Source organism: Panthera uncia, chromosome D1 (genome assembly GCF_023721935.1).
Source record: "Panthera uncia isolate 11264 chromosome D1, Puncia_PCG_1.0, whole genome shotgun sequence".
In the NCBI taxonomy this organism is placed as follows: Eukaryota; Metazoa; Chordata; class Mammalia; order Carnivora; family Felidae; genus Panthera; species Panthera uncia.
This window is the reverse complement of record NC_064808.1, coordinates 39,539,578-39,562,530: the sequence shown is the minus strand read 5'-3', so window position 1 is coordinate 39,562,530 and position 22,953 is coordinate 39,539,578. Positions and strand designations below refer to the sequence as shown.

General features: G+C 44.9%; 2 protein-coding genes across 2 annotated transcripts in view; one reads left to right on the top strand and one right to left on the bottom strand.

Moving 5' to 3' along the window:
• The window catches only part of LOC125913211 (L-lactate dehydrogenase A chain), a 968,541-nt gene that overhangs the window by 553,434 nt on the left and 392,154 nt on the right, over positions 1-22,953 (top strand). The window lies entirely within an intron of this gene.
• The window catches only part of SERGEF (secretion regulating guanine nucleotide exchange factor), a 234,361-nt gene that overhangs the window by 74,022 nt on the left and 137,386 nt on the right, over positions 1-22,953 (bottom strand). The window contains 1 exon segment of the mRNA XM_049618186.1: positions 16,616-16,652. Coding sequence (XP_049474143.1) covers positions 16,616-16,652 — 37 coding nt within the window.

Genomic DNA, 22,953 nt, shown 5'->3' with positions numbered 1-22,953 from the left:
AAGAAAGAAAAACTGAGAAAATTAGAAGATAAGTCCAGGAGATTCGACACACATCTAAGAAGTCCCAGAAAATGAGAACCGAGACAAATAAAAACAAAAATTACCAAAAACTATTTCAAGAAAAATTTCTCAGAACAAAAGGGCACAAATATCCTATTGAGAGAGTTCAATGAGTACCAGGACAATGAATAAAAGAACACCCACACCAAGGTACATCATCATAAATTGTTTTTTAATGTTTATTTATTTATTTTTGAGGGAGAGAGAACACAAGCAGGGGAAGGGCAGAAAGAGAGAGGGAGACACAGAATCCGAAGCAGGCTCCAGGCTCCAAGCTCTAAGCACAGAGCCTGACACGGGGCTTCAACTCACATACCGCGAGATCATGACCTGAGCCGAAATCGGACACTCAATCAACTGAGCCACCTAGTCACCTCCATCATCATAAAATTTCAAAACAGTGAAGAGAAAGAGAAGCTCCTGAAAGTTTCAAAGGTGGCGGGGGGCAGGGGGGGAGGGTGTGTGTGTGGTGTGTGTGACATACAAAGGAACAGAAATTAGAAAAAACAGACTTCTCAATAGTAACATTCAAAGCTAGAGGACAATGGAAAAAAACCTCCACAAATCAGAAGGAAAAGGATTTCCAACCTAGTATCCTACACACAGCTAAACTGTCAATCAAGTGTGAAAACAGAGTACATGTATTTTCAGAAATTCAAGGGATCAAAAATTTTATCTCCAACTATTCTTTCTCAGGAAGCTACTGGAACATGTGCTCCACTAAAATAAGAGAACGATCTAAAGAAAGAGGAAGACAGGGAGTTGAAAGAGGGTTTATGACAGGACAGCAGTAAACAGAAATCACAGGATAACCCCCTGTATAGGCTTGGGGTGGGGACACTGCTAACAGAGTTGATGTACTTGACCCTATGGAAAAGAGTATCAAGAGGTGAAGAGGTGTTTTACAGGTGTTTTGGGGGGCATTTGGGAAAAATTAGTGGTTAGTATAGAGAATAGCAAACAAAGGAAGAGGGAAAAAAACAGGCAATTTTACCCCAGAAAAAGAGTATACAGCACAGAAGCTATGTCGTGATGTATTACTTGGCTCAGCAGTGACAGAGTCACACTGGTCATAATAACGGACTAATGATTTCAGTACAGTTGGGAGGATGGAGGGAGAGGAAATGGAAGAGGTGGAGTAAGATAATTAATTTTTTATTTATATTAGGAAAATCAAGGGATAAAATTTGCCTTATTTAAAATTAAAATATCTTGGGGCACATGGGTGCCTCAGTCAATTAGGCATCCGACTTCGGTTTAGGTCATGATCTCACAGTTTGTGAGTTCAAGCCCTACCCCGGGCTTTGCACTGACAGTGCGGAGTCTGCTTGGGATGCTCTCTCTCTCTCTCTCTCTCTCTCTGTCCCTCCCCCATGGTCTCGCTCTCTCTCAAGATAAATAAACTTAAAAAAAAAAAACTTAAAAATAAAAAAAAATTAAATGAGATTAAATTAAAATATCTTAAGTAAGCATTTGATTTGGAAAAACAGAGGTATAAATACCTGAAAAGAATTCAAAATGTCTGTCTCTGGGAATGGGTCTCGGGATGGGAAAAGCTGAGGCAGAAACTGCCATTTTTTTAAGCCTTTTATTATTTTACTTTTTAACACACACACACACAATGTATACACACACACACTATATATACACACACACACACACAATACACAATACACACACACACACACACACACACACACACACACACTATTCGGCTACAAACAAGCGGTAATCTAGTAAAAAAGCACATGCTCCAGAGTCAGATAATCTAGTTCAAATAGTCCCACCAAATGTCAGTTTTAAAATCTTACAAGATGTTTACTTTTCTAAGCTTCATCTGTGAAACAGGATTGTGTGTTACAGTGTAAGTGTATATAAGATACAAGCACAGGAGTATGCAGGAGAGTGCGTAAGAGCTTTGTGAGACAGCGTATGTAAGAGCTTAGTCTGGCTCCTGCTACGTATGTGGTAAATTCCCTGAGAAGGAAGGATATCACTGGCACATGTGATGGTCACATCACCCTGGTTCTGCTTCAGGAATGAAGACCGAACCCTCTATGCTTCAACACACACCCAACAAGACGATAAGCAGGGACCATGACCTGTGTCCTCGAGCCCCAGTCACAGGGCCCAGCTTTACAAAGCGTACACAGGAAGAGTATTTTCACTAGTATATGTCTGTGGCATTGGCTTAAGAAGAGAGGAGCAAGATGACAAAGAGGGCCATATGGGAAGCAAGGCGAAATACCAGAAAGAGCCCTGAAGTGAGTCAGAAACAAACATGCTGAGCACCTACTCTGTGCCAAGTGCTTTTCCAGAAACCACACAATTCACTCCAGTGACAAGCATTTACAGAAGCTATTATCTTGATCTTCAAAGATGAAGAACCCACAGTTCAGAGAGGGTGGCAACTTACCCCTGGTCACACAGATATTAAGGAGCAGAGGTGGAATTGGAACCCATGGCTTCCTAACTCCAACACCTCAGGCTCCTTACGCTATCTTACGGTGCCTGGGGCAAATCTGGCAACCTTTCTAAGACTCCCTGTCCTCACCTGCATGATAGGGACTGAACTTCCCCCTGAAAAACCTCCAAGCAGCTGCAAGAATGAAAACAGGTGAATTGGAGACCTTTGGGCACTGTGAGCCATGAACACACATAAGAGTCACTCACGTCTGCACACATGCCACACGAGGGCTATGCTGTGAGCTTCCTGTCCGTCAGCCTCTTGGCTACGAAAGGAAAAGGACTAGCCACAAGCTGGGCCTAGAGTTGCACCTAAGATAGGGCGGAGTCTGGGCCAAGGAGTCTGATGGGGATCTTGGAGCCACAACACCCGGTCAGAGCAATCAGACATTCAGCGTGCTAAGGGCCAGAAGGTCAGCAGCATCTTTCTTATTTCAAGAAGAGAAGCACAAGCTTACTGAATTAATATCTTACAAAGCCACAAAATCAAACCCATTGCCATTCCTCTATGATTCCTCTGTTGAAGTATATAGAAAATCAATCAAAGAAAGAGGGGAAAAAACAGGCAATTTTAACCCAGGGAAAGAGAAAGTATAGCACAGGAGCTGTATCATGATACATTACTGCTACCGTGCAAGATGAAGTCCCAGCTCCTTGGCTTGTCATTCAAGGCCTCTGTGACCAGGCTGCAGATATCCTGCAGCCTTGTCTCCCACTGCTCTCTGTTCCCTTCCTGATCCCTTCTTTTCCCTTAATTTGCGATGACTTTTCCATGCTCTTGTTCATGCTGATCCCATTCACTGGAATGCCTTTCTCCTCCTACTCATCCTTTAAGACCCACCCACCTTAAACATGATCTCTTCTGAGAAGCGTTCACTTAACGCCATGTTAGGGGCAAGGTGTGAATTTACAGAAGAACAAAACCCAGAAAGTGTCAGAGCTGGAACAGACCTTGAAGATTCTCTTACACAACTCTCTTCTTTTATCCATAAAGGAGGCCCAGAGAAGGAAAGTGGCCTGCCCAAGGTGACAGGAGCTAGTCTTGCACTCAGGTCCCTTGGCCCAGGCCTCTTAATGAATCAATAAATCCATGAATGGCCAAAAGGGCAAACAGAGCATTGCTGAAGCCCTGCCCAGAGAGAGTACTTTGGAATGAATAGTCACAGCTATTCTGCATTAAGGGCTTTAGGTGTATCCACGAGGAAGAGGGAGGAAGAGACCAGCGGAGCAGGGACAGCAGCCATGGGGTAGGTGGTATTTAGGACACAAGGGTAAGCCAAGCCCTGTGGGTGCTAAGGGGCAACACTGTGAGTTGAGTCTAAGCGTTCATAGTGCCACCCAGGCTCAGGAAGCCCATTCCTAAGGAAGGACAGAGTGGGCTCATGTGCCTGACTTCTTGGTCATTGTCGAAGTTGCCCCATGCTGCACGTGTCCCCTAGGTGCAATGCTCTGAGGACAGACAACGGAACGGCCTGGTCTCTGTCCCTGCAGACAAGTACTACCAGCACTAGCTCTGCTGTTGCTTCTTCCTGGCTTCCAAAGTCACCTGCACACTATAAGATTGGTTGGTGCTGCCTGATATGCTAATTAAGCCAAAGCCTGACCCCTGCAGGAAGGTAAAAAGATGAGTGAAAAGTGCAGACCTCCGTGAAGTCAACAAATGTCAGTCTGAATCCTGGGCTCCACCTCCCTGGGTCTACAGTTTCCCATCTGAAACATAGGGACAATTCTCATCTGCCTACTTTCTATCTTGCATGATGATGACAAAGTGAAATGATATATGCAAAATGCTCAGAATGCTGCCAGCATGTAGTAGGTGCCCAACTACTGTCTCTTCTCTTTTCTCTGCAAAAAGGCATTATCTATTGTTTTAAAGCCTTTATCTTCTGCTATAATTGTTAGCTTCTGAAGTGTCTTCTTAAATAACCCATAATGGTTCCACACTGTCTGTACAATAAAGTCAATGCCACTCAGCATGCCACGGGAGACCTGGTCCTAGCTGACCCTCAGCTGTCCTGATGGTTGGCCACTTGTCCCCCAACCATGATTCACTCTTTAAAGCCTTCCTTCCCTTTGTTCATGTTGGTGTCTCAGCACACAAGGCTCTTTCTCTTCCTCTGCTCAAAACTACCTTCTTCTATGAGGATTCCCAGAATTAATCATTCCTTCCTCTTCACCTTTTCCTCTAGTTCTTATCACTCTCTGCTTGGGATTCATTCAGTATTAAGTACATATTATGTGCCAGACTTAATTCATAGGTTTCCTTCCCACTAAATGTGAGCTCCGTGAGGTAACAAGCATTGGCTGTATTCCTCCACAGCACCCAGAATGCCACGTGGCATATTGTCAGCCACCAGTAAGGGCCGAAGGCAAGGAACGAGGACAATCTGTGTGTAAGAATCAGTCAGTTTTTAACAGACATGTGAAGCACTCCCTGCATGCAAGGCAAGCAGTGACAATCTGGTCCATTATGGTTGGTACAACACATAAAAAGCACTCTGGCTACTATATAACCATCCTGTAGGGACTCCATTCGTACTGGTGGCAGAAAAGAGAAGGGAACCCTGCCAAAGTTAAGACTGTAGAAACAGTTCTGAGGACAGACTCTATGGCTTGGGCTAAGTGGTAGCAGTGGAAACAGACAAAAGTGGATGTTCTCAGGATACTTTTAGAGGGAAAGTCAGCAAGACTCCTAAGGGATTAGATGTGAGGCTGAATAAGGAAAGAAGAGGAATCCACGTGGACTCCTAGATTTTTGGGTTAAGTGACTGGCTTGATGGTAATGCCAAATATTGAGAAAAAGATCCAGTAGCGTGGGTCTTGAAAAAGACAAAAGTTCTATTCTGGGCACGTTAAATTGGAGATACTGTTTTAAAACTGATGTGGAGATGTCAAAGGGCAACCTGGATATATAATTTGGTGCTCAGAGGAGAGGTCAGAGCTGAACATAAAAATTGGGAAGTCATCAGCATACAAAAAGTTTTTAAAGCCATGGGACTGGATGAAGTTGACTGGAAAACCTGCAGAGAGAGAAGAGAAGGGGGACTAACACAGAGCCCCAGAGTGCTCAGACCTTCAGGATTCAGGCAGAGAAGGGGGGAAGCCCATGGAGGAGACTAAGGAGAAGCAGCCGCCAATGAAACAGAAGGAACCAGGAGGGCAGGGTATCGTGGACGCCGAGAAAAGTAACTGTTTCAGGAAGGAAGATGAGTAAGTTCCAGGGGTCTGTGGTACAACATTGAGCCTACAGTTAACGATAGTATATTGTACACTTAAAAATCTATTATGAGAGTGACCTCAAATTAAATGTTTGTACCGCAATAACATTTTTAAAATGAATTAATTTTTTTTAAAAAGATGTGCAACGTAATTTATAGACATGAGGACAGACTGGAGTGGTACAGCAGACTTTAGAAACATTTCTCTCATGGAGGTCGTCAGGCCCAGAGAGGGATAGTGACTGGCCAGGATCACACAGGGAGCTGGTGGCAGGCAAAGTGGGACTAGACCATCCATTGCAGAAGGCTGCTCTGGCTCACTCTACCTCTTTGTAATTTCTACCTTGAGCTCACCACCTTTGCCAGGCTCCAAACCCATGAGTATTTGTAAACAAGTACACTGGGTCACAACTGTAGTTTCTGCTACTATAAGCAACATTAGAAGGACTAGAGCATTGTGCTAAAATGTGGCAATCATTCTTGTGCCCAAAAAGGCTGGCATGAGAGATTGAGTAATTTAGCAAGTATGTGAGCTTCTTTGACAGCCTGGCACCCTCACCTGTGGTCTCCTATAGACTGACTCCTGTGGACTGATACAAACTCTGCCTCTTTAGGATTAATAGCAAAAAAACCACCTTTATTGAAAGCTAACAAGCACACCTTGTGATGTGAGGCCATGCCTTGGAAAACAAATGACTGAACAGAAACGTCATTTAAACAATAATCAATGATCTGTAAAAACATCTCTGTACTAATGGTGAAACATCTCTCTTGAATGCCAAAAGTCTTATCACATTTCTGGCCTGGTAAAGAAGAAAATGCAGGGCTTGGAGCAGCCAGGTGTGAGAGTGGCAATGACTATACCTCACTCCAGAGCTGAGGGAAGACCAACTTAGGACATATGCTGACAAACCATGGAACCAAGGGGCTGCTCTGCCTCAGCAAACAGCCCAGGAGGTCACAGCCATCTAAGCAAGCACCTTGAGAACCAGCTACCAGCTTCAGATTGAGCAGCATGAGCTAGACCCAAGGTCTAGCGCCAGCTTTACCACTGACTAGCTGGCAATCTCGGGTAAGTCACTGCCTCTCATTAGGCCTTAGGGTTACTCTGGGAGCAATGGGACCCAGGAAGGCAGCCAAAGAAAGGGAATTCAATAAATAGTGTTGAGACACTATTGGGTAGCCATCTGGAAAAATAATGAAGTTGAATCCACACTTGACATTGTGTACCAAGATAAATTCCAAATGGATCAAAGACCTACAAGTTAAAAAAAACCAAACAAACAAACATAAAAAGTACTAGAATCAGGTGCCTGGCTGGCTCAGTCAGTTGAGTGTCTGACTTCAACTCAGGTCACAATCTCACGGTTCATGGGTTCAGGCCCTGCATCAGGCTCTTGGTGATAGCTTGGAGCTTGGAGCCTGCTTCGGATTCTATGTCTCCCTCTCTCTCTGCCCCTCCCATGCCCACACTCTGTCTCTCTCTCAAAAATAAATAAACATTAAAAAAAATTTGGGGGGGGGGGCACCTGGGTGGCTCAGTCAGTTAAGCATCTGACTTCAGTTCAGGTCATGATCTCATGGCTTGTGAGTTCAAGCCCCGTGTCAGGCTCCGTGCTGACAGCTCAGAGTCTGGAGTCTGCTTCGGATTCCATGTCCCTCTCTCGCTCTGCCCCTCCCTCACTCATGCTATGTCTCTGTCTCTCTCTCTCTCTCTCTCTCTCTCTCAAGAATAAATAAAACATTAAAAAAAATTTTTTTTAATTTTTTTTAAAGTACTAGAGTAGAATATGAGAAGTTCCTTTATACTCTAGAGTGCAGAGGGCTTCTCTAACTCAGAATCCAGAAGCCAAATAGGAAAAGATTGATAAATGTCAGCTACAGAGAAAGAAAAAGTTGCATGGCAAAAACAACACAAAATAAACAAAAATACCAAAGCAGAAACAAAAAAGAAGCTAAGAAAATATATTTGCAGTCTGAACTCCCAAAGGCCTAACCTCTGTAGTACATAAAAAGTCCTAGAAATTTATTATAAAAAGACCAATAATCTAACCGGAAAAAAAGGGCAAAGGACCCTGAAGCACAGGCAGTACAATGTCCTCCCAAAGTCCTAATTCCTGGAGCCTTGTGAGTGTTACATGTCAAAGGAGAACTGAGGTAGCAGATGAAATTAAATGTGCTAATTAGCTGCCCTCAAAATAGGGAGATTATGCTGGATTATCCAGGGCAGGAGAGGGGGCCTAATGGAATCATGAGGATTTTTAAATGTGGAAGAGAGTGGCAGAAAAGTCAGTGATATGATATGATACAGGAAAGATTCAACCAGCCACTGCTGGCTTTGAGATGGCAGGGGGCCACAGTCCAGAAATGCAGGCAGCCTCCAGAAGCTGGAAGAGGGAAGAAAACACTCCCTCTATACTCCAGAAGATAATGCAGCCTGTTCACACCCTGATTTTAGCCCCGTGAGACCCATTTCAGACTTCTGACCACAAACCCTATGACAATACATTTGTGTTGTTTTAAGCCACTAGTTTTCTGGTAATCTGTTATAGTAGCAATAAAAACTAATACAGGTATGGAGAAACCCTTCATAAAGAAGAAAATACAGGGGTACCTGGTGGCTCAGTCAGTTAAGTGTCCAACTTCGCTCCGGTCATGATGTCGCCGTTCATGGGTTTGAGCCCTGTGTCAGGGTCTGTGCTGACAGCTTGGAGCCTGGAGCCTGCTTTCAATTCTGTGTCTCCCTCTCTCTCTGCCCCTTTCCCACTTGCACTCTGTCTCTCTCTCTCAAAAATGAATAAACATTAAAAATAAATAAATAACATTTTTTTTTAAAAAGAAGAAAATACAAATAGCTCCTAACTTTCAAAAAGGTGCTCAATCCTCATTCATGATATCCAAAACTAGAGGGATTAGAGAGGTCACAATCATCTTAAAGAAGAACAGAGTTGGAAGACTTAACAATACCAGATATTAGAATTTATTATAAAGCTGCAGTCAAGGTGGTATGGTACTAGCACACATATAGAAAAATAGACTAATGAAAGAGGAGTCCAAAAACAAATTTACACATATAGACAGTTTCTTGATTTACAACAAAGGAGTCTCTAAATTTCAACGGGGAAAGGGTAAACTTCAATAAATGGTTTTGGAGCAGTGTGTGTGTGTGTGTGTGTGTGTGTGTGTTAACTAATTCAAAATGGATTTTAAGCCTAAATGTAAAATGCAAAATAATAAAGTTTCAAGATGAACAGACAGAGAATATTTTCATTTCATGACCTTGGAGTAGACAAAAACGTTTTAATTTTTTTAATGTTTATTTATTTTTGAGAGAGAGAGAGAGACAGACAGACAGATGGATAGAGCATGAGTGGGGGAGGGGGAGAGAGGGAGACACAGAATCTGAAGCAGGCTCCAGGCTCTGAGCTGTCAGCCCAGAGCCCAATGCGGGGCTCGAACTCACAAGCCACGAGATCATGACCTGAGCCGAAGTCGGTCACTTAACTGACTGAGCCACCCAGACTCCCCAAAAATACCTCAAACCACTAAACAAAAGACTGATAAGCTGGACTTCATTACAATTAAGGATATCTATGCATCAAAAGACACCATTAAGAAAGCAAAAGAGCAAGCCACTGACTGGGAAAAGATGTTCGCAATATATATATATGTATATATATATATATCTCAACAAAGGTCTTGAATCTGAAAGATAAAGGATGCCTACAAATCAGTAAGAAAAACATAGGCAAAATCCACTTTAAAGTGTTTACACTTAAGTTTTTGCACTTAACAAAAGAAGCTACCCAAATGGCCTATAAGCATATGAAATGGTGCTACGCATCACTGGTTATCAGAGAAATGCAAATTATAATGACAGTGAGGCTCCACACTACACACTTAGCAGAATGGCCTAAATCAATAAGACTGAAAATACCTGGCAAGGAGATGGCAGTTGGAACTCCCATATGTTACTGATGGGCAATATATAATGGGCACTACTACCATGGAAAACTGTTGAGAAGTTATCTACTAATGCTAAGGATAGGATCCAAAAATCCTACTCTCAGTTACGTACTCAAGAGAAATCAATGTGCATGTTCTCCAAAAGATGTGTGTAAGAATGTTCATTGCAGCCTTATTCACAATCTTCAAACTGGAAGCAACCCAAATCTTCAACACTTAAATGGATAGGGTTGTGGTGTGTTCATACAGTGGACTATTACCAATAAAAAAGAATGACAAGATAGAAGACGCAATGTGTTGGGCAAAGAGGCTGGACACAAAAGAGTACACAGTGCATAACACCATTAATATGAAGTTCAACCACAGGCAAAACTCATTTCTAGAGTCAGAAGTTGTAATAGTAGTTAACTCTCGGGGTGGGGTATTGACTGAGAAGGGATACTTTCTGGGGTGCTGGAAATGTTCTGTATTTTGTACTGGGTGGTGGTTTCCTAGGTATACACATATGAAAAACTCACCAAACTGAAACTTTAAGATATGTACACTTTACTGTACTTCAATTTAAAAAGTAAAAAAAGACAAAAACCACCTTCAGTAGTTTTTCACTTATCAGATTGGCAAAAATCCTGACGTTTCTTTCTTTTTTTTTTTTTTAATGTTTATTTATTTTGGGGAGGGGGTGAGCGTAAGCAGGGGAGGGGCAGAGAAAGAGGGAGAGAGAGAGAATCCCAAGCAGGCTCCACACTGTCAGCGGAGAGCACAACATTGGGTTTGATCTCAGGAACCATGAGACCATGACCTGAGCTGAAGTCAAAAGTCGGCTTAACTGACTGAGTTACCCAGGTACCCCAATCCCGAAGTTTCTTAACATACTATTAGGGGGGCTGTAGAAACAGGTACTCATATAGTGCTAGTGGGAGTGAAAAATGGTATAATTCCTATGAAGGTAGTTCCTATCTTGCAAAATAGATATACTTACTCTTTGATACAATAATCTATATTTATACTTCAACATCTCACATATGAAATTATATATATATATATATATATATATATATATACACACATACACACAAGGTTATTCACTACATTATTACTTAGAATAGCAAAAAGACTGGAGATGATCTACATGCCCATCAATAGGGCAAGGGTTGAACGAATCATGGTGCATAGGTATACTGGAATATTATGTACCTGTAATAACAAAGTAGGAAGGCTTTATACTGATATGTAGACTTCCCAGATAAACTGTTGAAATTAAAAATAAGACACTAATAAGTGTGTATAATATACTGCCGTTTATGTAAAAGGGGAGATAAAAAGATATCTTAGCATTTACTTAATATATCCAAAAAGAAACCAGAAAAATACAGAAGAAACTAATAATAGGCATTAACTGCACATGTGGTAGAAGGATTTTGGGGTGTTGGACAAATGGGGGACAGGGTAGGAGGGAAGTTTTTCATTTTAAATCTTTTTATGCCTTTTAAGTTTGAATCATGTACATGTATTAATTATTCAAAAATTAAATAAGTGAAGTAATTTTTTTAAGAGGTAAGGGACAATGAGAAGGGGAAGAAGAATCCTAAAAGGGGTGGTTTTCCAAAACAATGTCATCAACTTCACAATTCTCTCTGGTTCTTATACGGAGAACTGCTGGATCTGAAGAAGACATTTAAATTTTTTTTTAACGTTTATTATTTTTGAGACAGAGAGAGACAGAGCATGAACGGGAGAGGGTCACAGAGAGAGGGAGACACAGAATCTGAAACAGGCTCCAGGCTCTGAACTGTCAGCACAGAGCCCGACGCGGGGCTCGAACCCACGGACCGTGAGATCATGACCTGAGCCGAAGTCGGACGCTTAACCGACCAAGCCACCCAGGCGCCCCTGAAGAAGACATTTAGTCTGGAAGACAGAAGAAGTTACTGCTAACATGAAGGGGAACTAAATACTGAAATGAAGAGATGACATCATCTTATCTGGTGGCCTTAAAAATAGGCTGGACTGTCACTGGTCTGCAGGAAAGCAGCATCGGGTAGTGGACCACAGGCTCTGAAGTTAGAAGCCCTGGTTAAAGACCTGACATGCAGATTCCTCCCAACAAACTGCTCAGCCTACGCTTCCCTTCCCGCATCTAGAAAATGGGGTTAACAGTAGTGCCAACTCATCCATTTGGTATTAGGATTAAATGAGATAATATAAAGCACTTCTGCTTTGCCAATCACACTGTGCATAGGACCATACAGGCTTTTACTTGCCTCTAAGGTCTCTGCAATGCCCTCGGGCTTGGAAGTATTGCCTCTCAGAGGAAGAGCTAGTGTCAAAAAAGATTTAGTTCTCACTATTAAATTCTTACACGACCCTGTTTGATGGGTTTCAAGCCAAGGTCAGACACTGTGCCACACATATTACAAAGATACAAAGGTTCAATAATTGGAAATTATCAGTGAAATGAAGAGAATAAAAGATCCTTACATAGATTATAGCTCCAATTTGGTAGAAGATCTGGCTTTGCTTGGAGGAGGAGGAGGAGGAGGAGGAGGAGGAGACACGACACTTTCCTGCCAAATATCTAACCCTTTAACAATGCCTGTCTGGCAGGCCTGAATGCTCCAGGAGAAGGCCACCAATAATAAAAAAAATGTTTTCCAAAGGTCTGTGTGGAGCGGGGAGAGAGGAAATGCAGTCAGCTCTTTTTTCTCTGCAGGAAGGGAAGGCTGAACAACTGCACATCAGGAGAGAAGGCAAACAAATTGCCCATTCAAGCCAAAATAAGCTGCTCAGAGGGGAAGCAAAACAGCTGGAGCCAATTCAGCCAGACATAGAGGTGAGGGCCCCAAAGACACAGCTGGCCTGGGAGCCAGCCTCTGGTAGGCAGGGATCTTTCTGGGCAAGTGGTGGTCAAATGCCCTCATGTCACTCCTGCTGACCTCAGTCTATGCCCACGAATGGGAGCCAGCCAGCCAGCTCTGTCAGATATGGAGGGAAATCCTAGGTGGGAAGGAAGGAAGGACTAGTGAACCTGCCAAACGAGCGAGCACCTGCTGAGCACCTGTTATGTGGCAGGCACTAAGCAGCCACCTGACGTACCTGTGCCATTTGGAAGAACAATTTTAGGGGTAGGTAGATTTTACAGCTGAGGAATCAGACTCACTGAGGTGGACTGACTGGGCAAGGCACACGGTTAGAAGTGGCCACGCCAGCTGTGGCCAATGGCCTCAGCTCTCTCTTTCCTGACTGTCACCTGAGATTCTCGATCCCTGGCTTTCTTTTTCTAAAGCAGGAACTCACACCACTTCACCATCCTGTCTAGCCATGGTGATACCTGGTGGCAAACACAGAATATGTCAAGAGAAGCCTCATTGGAAAACAAAGGAAAGAACCAGACCAAACTGCAGAAGAAGGGGGAAAAAGAAACCTGGAAGCAAGTGAAGTAGCAGAGTGGAATTATTTTGATTCCGTAAGAAAGCGGAAATGTGGCTACTGCGGGGTTTGCTTCAGGTTGGAACATGGCAGGTTCTGAATCCCCGTCTGGGGCAGCAGACAGCAGAATCCTGATCTGGAACAAATCTGGGCTAGCACTGTTTCTAGGGCTGTTGGGATTTCCAGATCCCCCAGACTGGGGTCCCCAGGCTCCAATTTACAAATCCCTTCTGCAGCTATGGTGAGATCCTGCATTGGTCCCTGAAGGTTGAGGAAGATGCTTCCCTCTCTAGCTTTTGAGGTTCCCATCCTGAGCCTCAGGCCTCCTTATACCCATCTTACAATTACTTCCTTCCTTGAAGTCTTAATATATGACGATGACAATGATTATGGTAATAATACCAGCTCACATTTATTGAGCTTCTACTTTTGTGCCAGGCACTGTTAGCACTCTACATAACAACTATGAGGCCAATAATATTATATGAGGCGATCAAGGCACATCAAGGCATATCAAATGAGGCGATCAAGGCACCGAGGGGTTAAGCCACTTATAGAAGGTTACCTGGCTCATAGGTGTAGGAGCCAGAATTTGAGTCCAAGCAATCTGGCCCTGGTGTCTGTGCTCTTCTTAACCACCACCCATAATGCATCAGGTCCTAGGATATGAGAGTCAAAAGAGCAGTCTTGGAAGACAAGCAGACAGCTTTACTATTTATTGCTACTTGTCCCTGGACAACCTGTTTATCCTGTATAAAATGGGTACAACAAATATACTTTGTGGAGTGTCCATTCTAAGAGCAGATCCTGAGTCATGTCCTTCCATCAGGCTCTATTTCACCTCCCCTTCTGGTCTGTCTATTGCACATTCACTACACATCAAAGCTGTTTCTACACTTGGGGCAAGTTTGGCTTCCTTATACTCTGTTCCAGTCTATTCTATAACTGTTTTGTGCCTATCACATGGGAGACTTAGCACCAGGCGCAGAGAGCCCAGATCTCAGGGAATGAGACTGAAGGCAGAGAAATCCATCTGAAGTCGGCAATGGCAGAAGGGCCGAGGGGAGAAGCTGGCTGTGAGAACCAGGCTTTAAGCCCATAGGAACTCTCCTCCTCCAGCTTGTCTCCCTCTTTTCTGGCCTTCTGCCAAGGCTAACAGGCACTTCTTGTCACTTCCTACAGCACAGCCTGAGCCCTGCAGGGCACCCATGGAGGGCCCCATTCTTCCAGTGGTGGGGAGCCTCTGCTCCCAGCTCACACACAGGCAGGTAAATATGCCCAGAGCCCTGTGACTGGGCCCACCTTTTCTGATTCTGCAACCGTTCATTTAACAGACTGTGAGCCAGGACCAGGGCACTGAGGACAAAACAGAAAAATACAGGTTTACCCCCCAAGAACTCACCGGCACACCTGCTCTCCGCTGCCTCTGATGTTCTCCTCACCTGGGTAACGCCGGACACCTTTCCAGAATGTTATCATTCCTCTCTCCCAAGTAACAATTACTTCACTAGCACGGTTACACTAACAAGCCATTCTCCCCTCTCCCCGCCCGGACCAAGAGAAATGAGAAACAAACAGAATTATCCACACATACACATTTCTCTCATACCCACTATAGACCAGGTACCTCACATACACCAATCCCCACAGCAATCCTGCAAAATGGGAATTATTCCCATTACGCAGATGAGGGGGGGAAATGGGGGCTCACAAAGAGATGCAACCAGTGTGAAGCAAGGCTCTCTGCCCGCAGAGTCTATGCTCTTTCTACAGCCCCAGGCTGCCTCTCTCAGCTCAGCCTGCCGCCCTGCGAGCTCTGGCCCCGCCTTCATCTGGATTGTGTTCTTTCTCATAGTTAGACTCCCTAAAATCTTCTTGTTTGTGCTGGTCCCAGAGGGAGCCAACGTCTCCCCCAGTGCAGTGACAACAGCAGCAGCAGCAGCATCCTAGGCACCACCTCTGATTCTCCGAGTAGCTTGTCTTAATTACACCCAGGCTGGAGCAGTTCCGGAATAGAGTATGTGGTGCTGCTGCGAAGCATGCAGGTTTGCTGTTACATTTTCTCGCTCCTTCTCTGACTCCAGCCCAGTTTACTCCCCACCCCCCTCTGCTGGCTGGCAGCCTACCTCCTCAGCTGTCCTTGGTTCTGCCTCCTTGCACATCACGTTTGGGCCTACAAAGTAGTGCTTCAAACTGCTGCCACTGCAGGCGGCTGAGCCAGTCTCAGCTCAATTCAGAAAACAGAGCCCGAGTCTCTGCCGGGTACCAGGCACTGCTCTGGGTACTGCAAACAGGCAGAAAACAAAAGGAAAATGCAGGGGCCTTGCCCTTCAGAAGCCGAGTCAGAGGCTGGGAGAGAAGTAGCCAGAAACAGAAATCACCAACAGAAGGCTAGCAGTGATGGGTTTGTAATAGGATCCGAAAATATCAGAGCAGGAGGGAACCTTGATTTTCTGTTTTAACCCCTCCATTTTACAGATGGAGAGCTAGAGCCCAGAGGAGGGCAATTACAAAAAATATCAGATAATAACAGTGAACACTGCTAAAACCCTCACTAGGAGCCAAGCGCCATTCTATGTGCTTTATATATATTGACTCCTGGAACCCTCACAACAAACCCTAGGAGGTACGCGCTACTGTCCTCCCACAGAGGGGTTAAGTGCCTTGTCCAAGTTCACACGGCTAGGAAGTGGAAGCCTGTATTGAACTCAGACAGTCAGGCCCCACACTGGTGTCTCTTTAACGCTCTGTGAGATGAGACTAGTCTACCTATAGAAGTAATGAGAAAGCTTCTTAAAGGAATTACTCATAGGCTGAATTATAAAAACAGTGAACCCTGGTTATCCAGAGTCAATTAAGAGGAAACCTCAATTAATCAGAAGCTTGGCTTCATCTGGGAGTACCTGAGTGCCACAAAATACAAGGCAGTTAGGGCAGTGAGCAGAGCCCTATATCTCCAAAGAAAGAGGAAAGAACTTGGAGTAAGGGATTTATTCAAAGAAACAAGAGCAGCCCAATCTTCTTCCTCTTTCATGTCTGGCTTTCTACACATGCTGTCCTCATAGTGTATAAAATCTTTAATATCCTCAAATGCCACTCCCTGGGGGAGGGGAGCCAGCTCAGGTACCTTAAAAAGACGCTCAATGATATGGATAGAAATTTTTAGAAAAGGGGCTTCTAGCCGCATGTCAGGCTCTGTGCTAACAGCACAGAGTCTGCTTGGGATTCCCTCTCTCCTTCTCCCCCACTCATTCTCTCTCTCTCTCTCTCTCTCTCAAAAGAAGTAAACATTTTTAAAAAGAAAAGAAAAGGGGCTTCTAGTAAAGCCTTGGTCAACCAAAGACTTCCATTTCCCAGCATGTCCCCCAACATACGTGCACACACACACACACACACCCTGGCCTTGGGTTAACTGAAAATCTTCTCTAACTCTGCCACAGGACTTTCAGATCACAGTTAGCAGGCTACTCATTACTTACCAATCACTGCCAGATTATGCTCTGAGCCACAAGAGACCTGTAAAAAGAAAAAAAATAAGTTATATTAGAGAAAGAAAATTCCTTGTTCAAGGAAAGATGTTCGACTTCTTCTCATCTGCTATTTGTCCCTTTCACCCCCTAGCCCCACAAAGAACACGACATGTACTCTCATACCTCCTGGCCTTTGCACGTGTGGTTCTTCTGTCTGGAATGCCCTCTCCTCGACTGTCTACCTAGAAAACTTCCACTCATCCTTTAAAGTCTCAACGTGTCCACTGAGACTCCTTTGCTTCTAGGCCGACTCAACACTCCTTTCCTTATGCAACTTGTATGTACCCCCCACTGTAGCAATTCTCTTGTTGCCTTTTACATTTTTTTCTGTCTCTTCGCTAGACTGCATGCATTTTGAGAACAGGGCTGAGTCTCGGTTAACTGTCTGGGTCTGGGACTCAGTTAATATCTGCCAAATGAGAGAGTGAATGCAAAAACCAACCACATAAAAGAAAACATACCCAATACATAAAAGAACAAAGAATCATTTGGGGTTCAGAATCTAGTGTTTTCACCAAGTGAGCAGCGCTTCTTGCCTTTCAGTCTCCACATGTCCCAACTGCTACCAGAAGGAAGTAAGCGGGAATATAAAAGCATAAGTGGTTCCCCAGGTACTAATTAAAGGAAACTCTGGACTCCGGAGAAGGATCCTGTGACCTTTATCAGGATGCTCACTTCAGTTCCTAGCAAGAGGAAGGCTTCAGGTCCCCATGGAATGTCAATGCTGGAAGGGCCCTGGAGATCATCTAGTCCAATCTCTCTATGTTGCAAGGAGAAAACACAGGCTTGGGAAGAGGAAACAATTTGCCGTGGGTGCCAGAGCAAGTGTGCATCGAAACAAGGACTAGAGCATCTCTGATTCTTCGGAGCTTCAGGCAAGTTCCTTTCTTGATGCTGTAGCTTCTCACCCCTTCCCAGTGAAAACCACTTGGAAGTGATATTCAAAGGTCATTAGCACAGGCCCCTGACAGTCAAGGTAACAGGATGAAAAGGCATTTGAGCGTTGGAGGCCTAATAACACACTGGTAGGTGAGAAAGGTCAGCAAAGTTTCTGAGACTTTTGTCTTTGTAAAAGCTGTGTGTTCCAGATCACAGCTTCCACAGGAAACAGAGATACCCGCTCTTACATGGACTCCCTGATAGTATCTGGCAAAGAACCACCTGCATATTTCATCCCAGTATTTCCAGGTGTCTAGTCTCTGAGCTCCCTTGGGGGCAGGCTCAGTGTCCAGCTGAGGGGTTCCACCATGTGTCGCCCAGGGCCATACATACAGCACAAGTTCATTATGTGCTTTCTGGTTACACTGAGGCTGGGTGCCTAGGTTCTGCCATAGGAAGCTGCTTAGATTGAAGAATTGGGAAAAACTTACGTGTCTAACAATAGGGGAATGCTTATGTAAATTATGGTGGAGCCCTCTGATGGACTACTATGCAGCTTTGAAAAATAATGCTTACAGTAAAGAAACATGCTCATGATATCCTATGAACTGAAAAATTACACAAAATTACACAAAAATTGTGTCTCAACTCTACAATAAAATGTGAGTGAAAGACCGAAAGAAACTACATCAAAAGTTAACAGTGATAGCCTCAGGGCTAGGAATGAGGTATGCACTGTAAGGATGGTTTTTCCTTTTGCTTTTTCTACGCTGTCTGAATTTTATACGGTAATCTTATAATCAGAAAACAATGATTAAAAATATAGAAAATAAACATAATGCAGCTCCTACTACAGAGGTGAAAATAATAAATAAATATGGCTATAAAATAAATATGTTATAAAATCTGGTATCTTCTGAAGTTGTGGGGGAAAAGGATTTAAAGGACATAATAACTAAATAATAATGGTAGCTGCATTGTGATGGTAGGATTATAAGACAGTCACTCCTATTCTCTGTTTCTCAAATAGTCTTTAACTGTGATGGTAGTAGTCGCGGTGGGGGAAGCAACAAGTGCAGGAATTAAAGTCACCATATACAGAGGATATACAAAAGCCAAGCACCTGGGGCGCCTGGGTGGCTCAGTCGGTTAAGCGTCCGACTTCAGCTCAGGTCATGATCTCACAGTTCGTGAGTTCGAGCCCCGCGTCGGGCTCTGTGCTGACAGCTCAGAGCCTGGAGCCTGCTTCGGATTCTGTGTCTCCCTCTCTCTCTGCCCCTCCCCTGCTCATGCTCTGTCTCTCTCTGTCTCAAAAATAAATAAAAACATTAAAAAAAAAATTTTTTTTTTTAAAAAGCCAAGCATCATGCCAAGGCACTCTGCAAATGTAACCTCATCTTAATCATCACAACAGTCCCTTCAGGGAAGCTTGACTGTGCTTATTTTAGAGACAAGAACACTGAGGCCCATACACATTAAATAACTTTCATAGCTAGCTAGGTGGCAGTGGCAGAACTAAAACCCAGGACTGCCTGGTCTCCAAGCTTATGTTCTGTACTGCTAAATGTTACTTTTGTTTTAAAAAAATAAAGCTATTTCATTTTACAAAATGCATACAGAGAAAGGGGCTGCCTCTGACTGCCAGGGCTCACCCTGGGGCTGCGGGCTGCAGAGCTGACCAACCTGGAGGACCAGGGGCTTCCAGAAACAAGCCAGTGACAAATGCCAGTATCAGGTAGCAGATGCTGCTCTGAATTAATGAGCGAGACACTGATGAATGGATTTTGTCAAGGCAATGTAGAGCTTGAAACTCAAAGCTCCCCACTGCTTCTTGCTGTACGTGCAATGGCATAGAGGTCAGGAGACCGAACACCACAGGCCACAAAATCCCAGTGCTACACTCCTTCAACAAGATTGTATCAATGACCATTTGCTTCATATTGCTCCTGTCAGCATATACCCAACCACCCAGCTGCAGGCAGCTTTCTAGAAGACTCTGTTAACAATGGCAGCATGCCCAGGAGGAAGAGGTTCAGAGCCAGGAAACCAGGTGAGTCCTAGGTCCTCTCCTTTTTGGCCCTGAGACCTTTGGCAAGATGTTTAACTGCTCAGGCCTCAGTGTTCTCGGGTGTAACAGGTAGATAATAGCGTCAACCCGCCTGCCTCACAAAACTGCGGGAGGACAAATGAGACACTCCATCGCCTCACAGGCATTTGTCTCACCTTTCTTACATATGAATCTGAATGTCATGCCTCTATATAAAGCCCTTCACAAGCTCCCAGCAGTGGCTTGCAAGCCCACAATGAGTAGTCCCCTGTTTAGCTCTCTGGCCTCACTTCTCTCTGCTACTCATGAACCCTCAACCCCAAATAACATATTCCTTTTTTTTCCCATTCACACTACAGTACATTTTTTCTAAGAATATGAGGCAATTTCAGGCTTTTACGAGTGCTTTTTTCCTTGACTTGAATCTCCTCTCTCCCACTGTCTACCTAGCTAAATCCTTTAAGACTGCCCAAACATCACCTCCTGGTAAAGACTTCCCTGAGTCTCAAGGCTGCTCCACCCTACCTACTCCCACAGCACTTATCACGGCCTTATCACATATGAGATGTCTATTTATGAAGTGTGTGTGTGTTAAGCACCTCTGTTGCTCAGACATCCAGCAGAGTGCCTCCCCAGTAACGTCTCTGTCACACAGCCCAAGTATAGAGGGCGTGAAGCTGGAGGGGGGAAGGGGTAAAAAGATGAGGGGCCCAGAGAAGTTAGGTGATCTCAAGACAAATGAGTAGGGGTGTGGTCACCCCGGTCCAACTGGAGACAAGCACTGAGATGCAAGTGAGGCAGGAAGGGAACAGCACTACAGGAGCACAGTGTACAGGTGACAAGAGCATGAAGAGTAGAGTAGAATTGTTTCAGGAACTCCAGCATGGCAAAGTGCAGTAGAGCAGCAAAGGAGGTCAGCCCCGGGAGACGGAGTCCCGCTACAGAGAGAGTAGGTTCCGGGTTGCTGATCGGGGACTTCAGGCAAAGGGGGCACACCTCCACACAGGTGAGGGGAACAAAAGTGGCTGTGGAAACCTGTCATGACTCAGTGCTGCTCAAGCGTGAAAGGGGTCTGCTCTGTTCAGGCACCTCAGCCACAGGAGGCAGGAGTGCAGAAAACAATTTCCAAACTCCCAACTGCCTCCCCGTGGTGCCAAGATCCTCCAGAGAGCCTCCTGCCAGGCTAGACTCCATCAGTTCTTGGGAAGAAAGTCTCTACTCCCCTGGGGGCTGGCTCCCACTAAATACAGTTGGACAGGGATGAAGTGACTGGTAGTAGATGCCCAGAGAATATGTGCTTGCTTCGGCAGCACATATACTAAAATTGGAATGATACAGAGAGTAGGTGCCCGGAGAATATATGCTGAATGTATTAATGAGTTAAAATGAATGAATATCTAAATGAATAAGCACAAATTAGATTAACGTGAAAATATCTGCCAAATGCTACATGTAAGTACTCTAGCTCTGGTCAGTACTGTTCTACCATTTCTAAACACAGGTGACTGTCCCTTACTGAGTGCTTATGGCCAGGCACCTGACTGCTTGGCCTGTATTATCTCATTTAAACTTATACCAAACCTAGCACATAGGTTCTTTTGTTACAACCTAACAAAGGCGACTGGGGTTCAGAGAGTACAGTAACTTGCCCAGTATCTTACTGCTAGGGAAGGTGCAGGATTCTATGATCTTTCAGATTCCACTTTTCTGTCTTCCCAACCGTTTTAACCTTCCTGTTGGCAAACAGGATGTAAATAAACCGCCCACCCAGTTCCAGTTCCTTATAGCTGGCAATCATATGCCAGTTAGCAAGGGATCTTAAACTGGGACAGCCCTAGACTTTCAAGGCCCAGACAACATCCTCCTGGGGCTAGGAAGGCCCACCCCTGGACCAATCAAGAAGCTGCTCCAGAGTTTTCTCTTGGAGGAAACGGCTGTACAGTGGCAACAAAGCTTTGCTCCTGCCCTCCCTGTGGAAGCCATCACCTTGCGGGTAACCCCACCAGATAGTTCAATTCTGAACAGGAGGATATCAGGGCGGGGAGATGGGGTGTGACCAGGGCTCAGGGTAAACAGCACTAAGATCCCAAGAAGAGTATGTGGGATCTAGGCCAGTTCCGCACCACTGGCCAGGAGCCACCCTCCTGCTCCACCCTAGGAGCAGTTGGTGGTAGCCCAGGGACCATCCAGGAGCACAGCAGCCTGCGGGGCCTTCTGATTGGTTCCCGCCCCGTGCCAATGGGCCCTGGCGCCCCTCGGATGCTATGGCAACGAGGCAGTTGCGCGGAGGCGGACCATTGCCAAGGACTCGGAGGAGGGATTCGAAGCCTGGGCTCTGCGCCTCGGGGAGAGTCTTTGGCAGGCACCATGGCCCAGAGAAGCGTGTTGGGAGCAGCTCCAGAAAGGCAGCCTCCCCACGGCGGGGGTTAACGGAAGGGAATGGGCACCTCGGTGCAGCCTTTGCTACAACGCCGCCCAAACCCAGTTGTCATGTGTGTAGAATTCTGAGGAGACAACCGGAATTTCCAAACCTGTTAAAAAAGCAGGCTGGGAGGCTGGGCGTGTTTTACACGCAAACTGCAGTCCTGTCAGCCAATGGATTTTTACCCCTCGGCTCAGAAACAGCCCCAAATGGAGGTCATCGTGGCAGCAGAGAGGCAGCACAGTTGCTTGTTTTTGGAAGGACCTAGCCTTGCAAAGGTACTTCTGGCTCCTTTGTGAGGGCTTTGTCTTTTTTTTTTACTGAAGTCTAGATGTCAAAGGAGGCCAAAAAATAAGAGGCTCTATCTGTCCAACTCAAAGTCCCATTGATTGGGTTCCCAAAGAACCCATTTTCCCTCCAAAGCCAATTCCTTTTTTTCAAAGTGCAGATTACACATAAGAAGAGGCTTCAAGTAGGTTCTACTACTTCCTCAAACAGAGGTTGGGTTGGGGAGAAAAGCAAAAATTTGTTAGGTGTCTGGATGCCAGGCATGTGGCATCACAGAATTTCACTCTACCTGCATAGCCTCACAACCTCACAGCTACTCTGGGAAGTGGGAATCTGTGTCCCTACTCAACAACAGATCAGCAAACTTACTCAGAGGAGTTAAATCACTGGTCCCAAGTCGGGGGGGGGGGGCGGGGGGGGGGGGGGGGGTGTACACCCAAGTCAGCCTTGATCCAAAGCCTGTGAGCTTCACCATAATACATACTGCCTCTCTTCTGATACTGGCACCAGACGAACCCCATCACTAAGGCTCAAACTCTCAAGTGGCAACGCTCTCTTTATCTCCCACTGTCTCCATCCTATTCGTTCTGCCTTCTCAAAGACTCTCAAATCTCTATCTTGATCTCCAGCTGCTCCACCTTCTTCAATCCT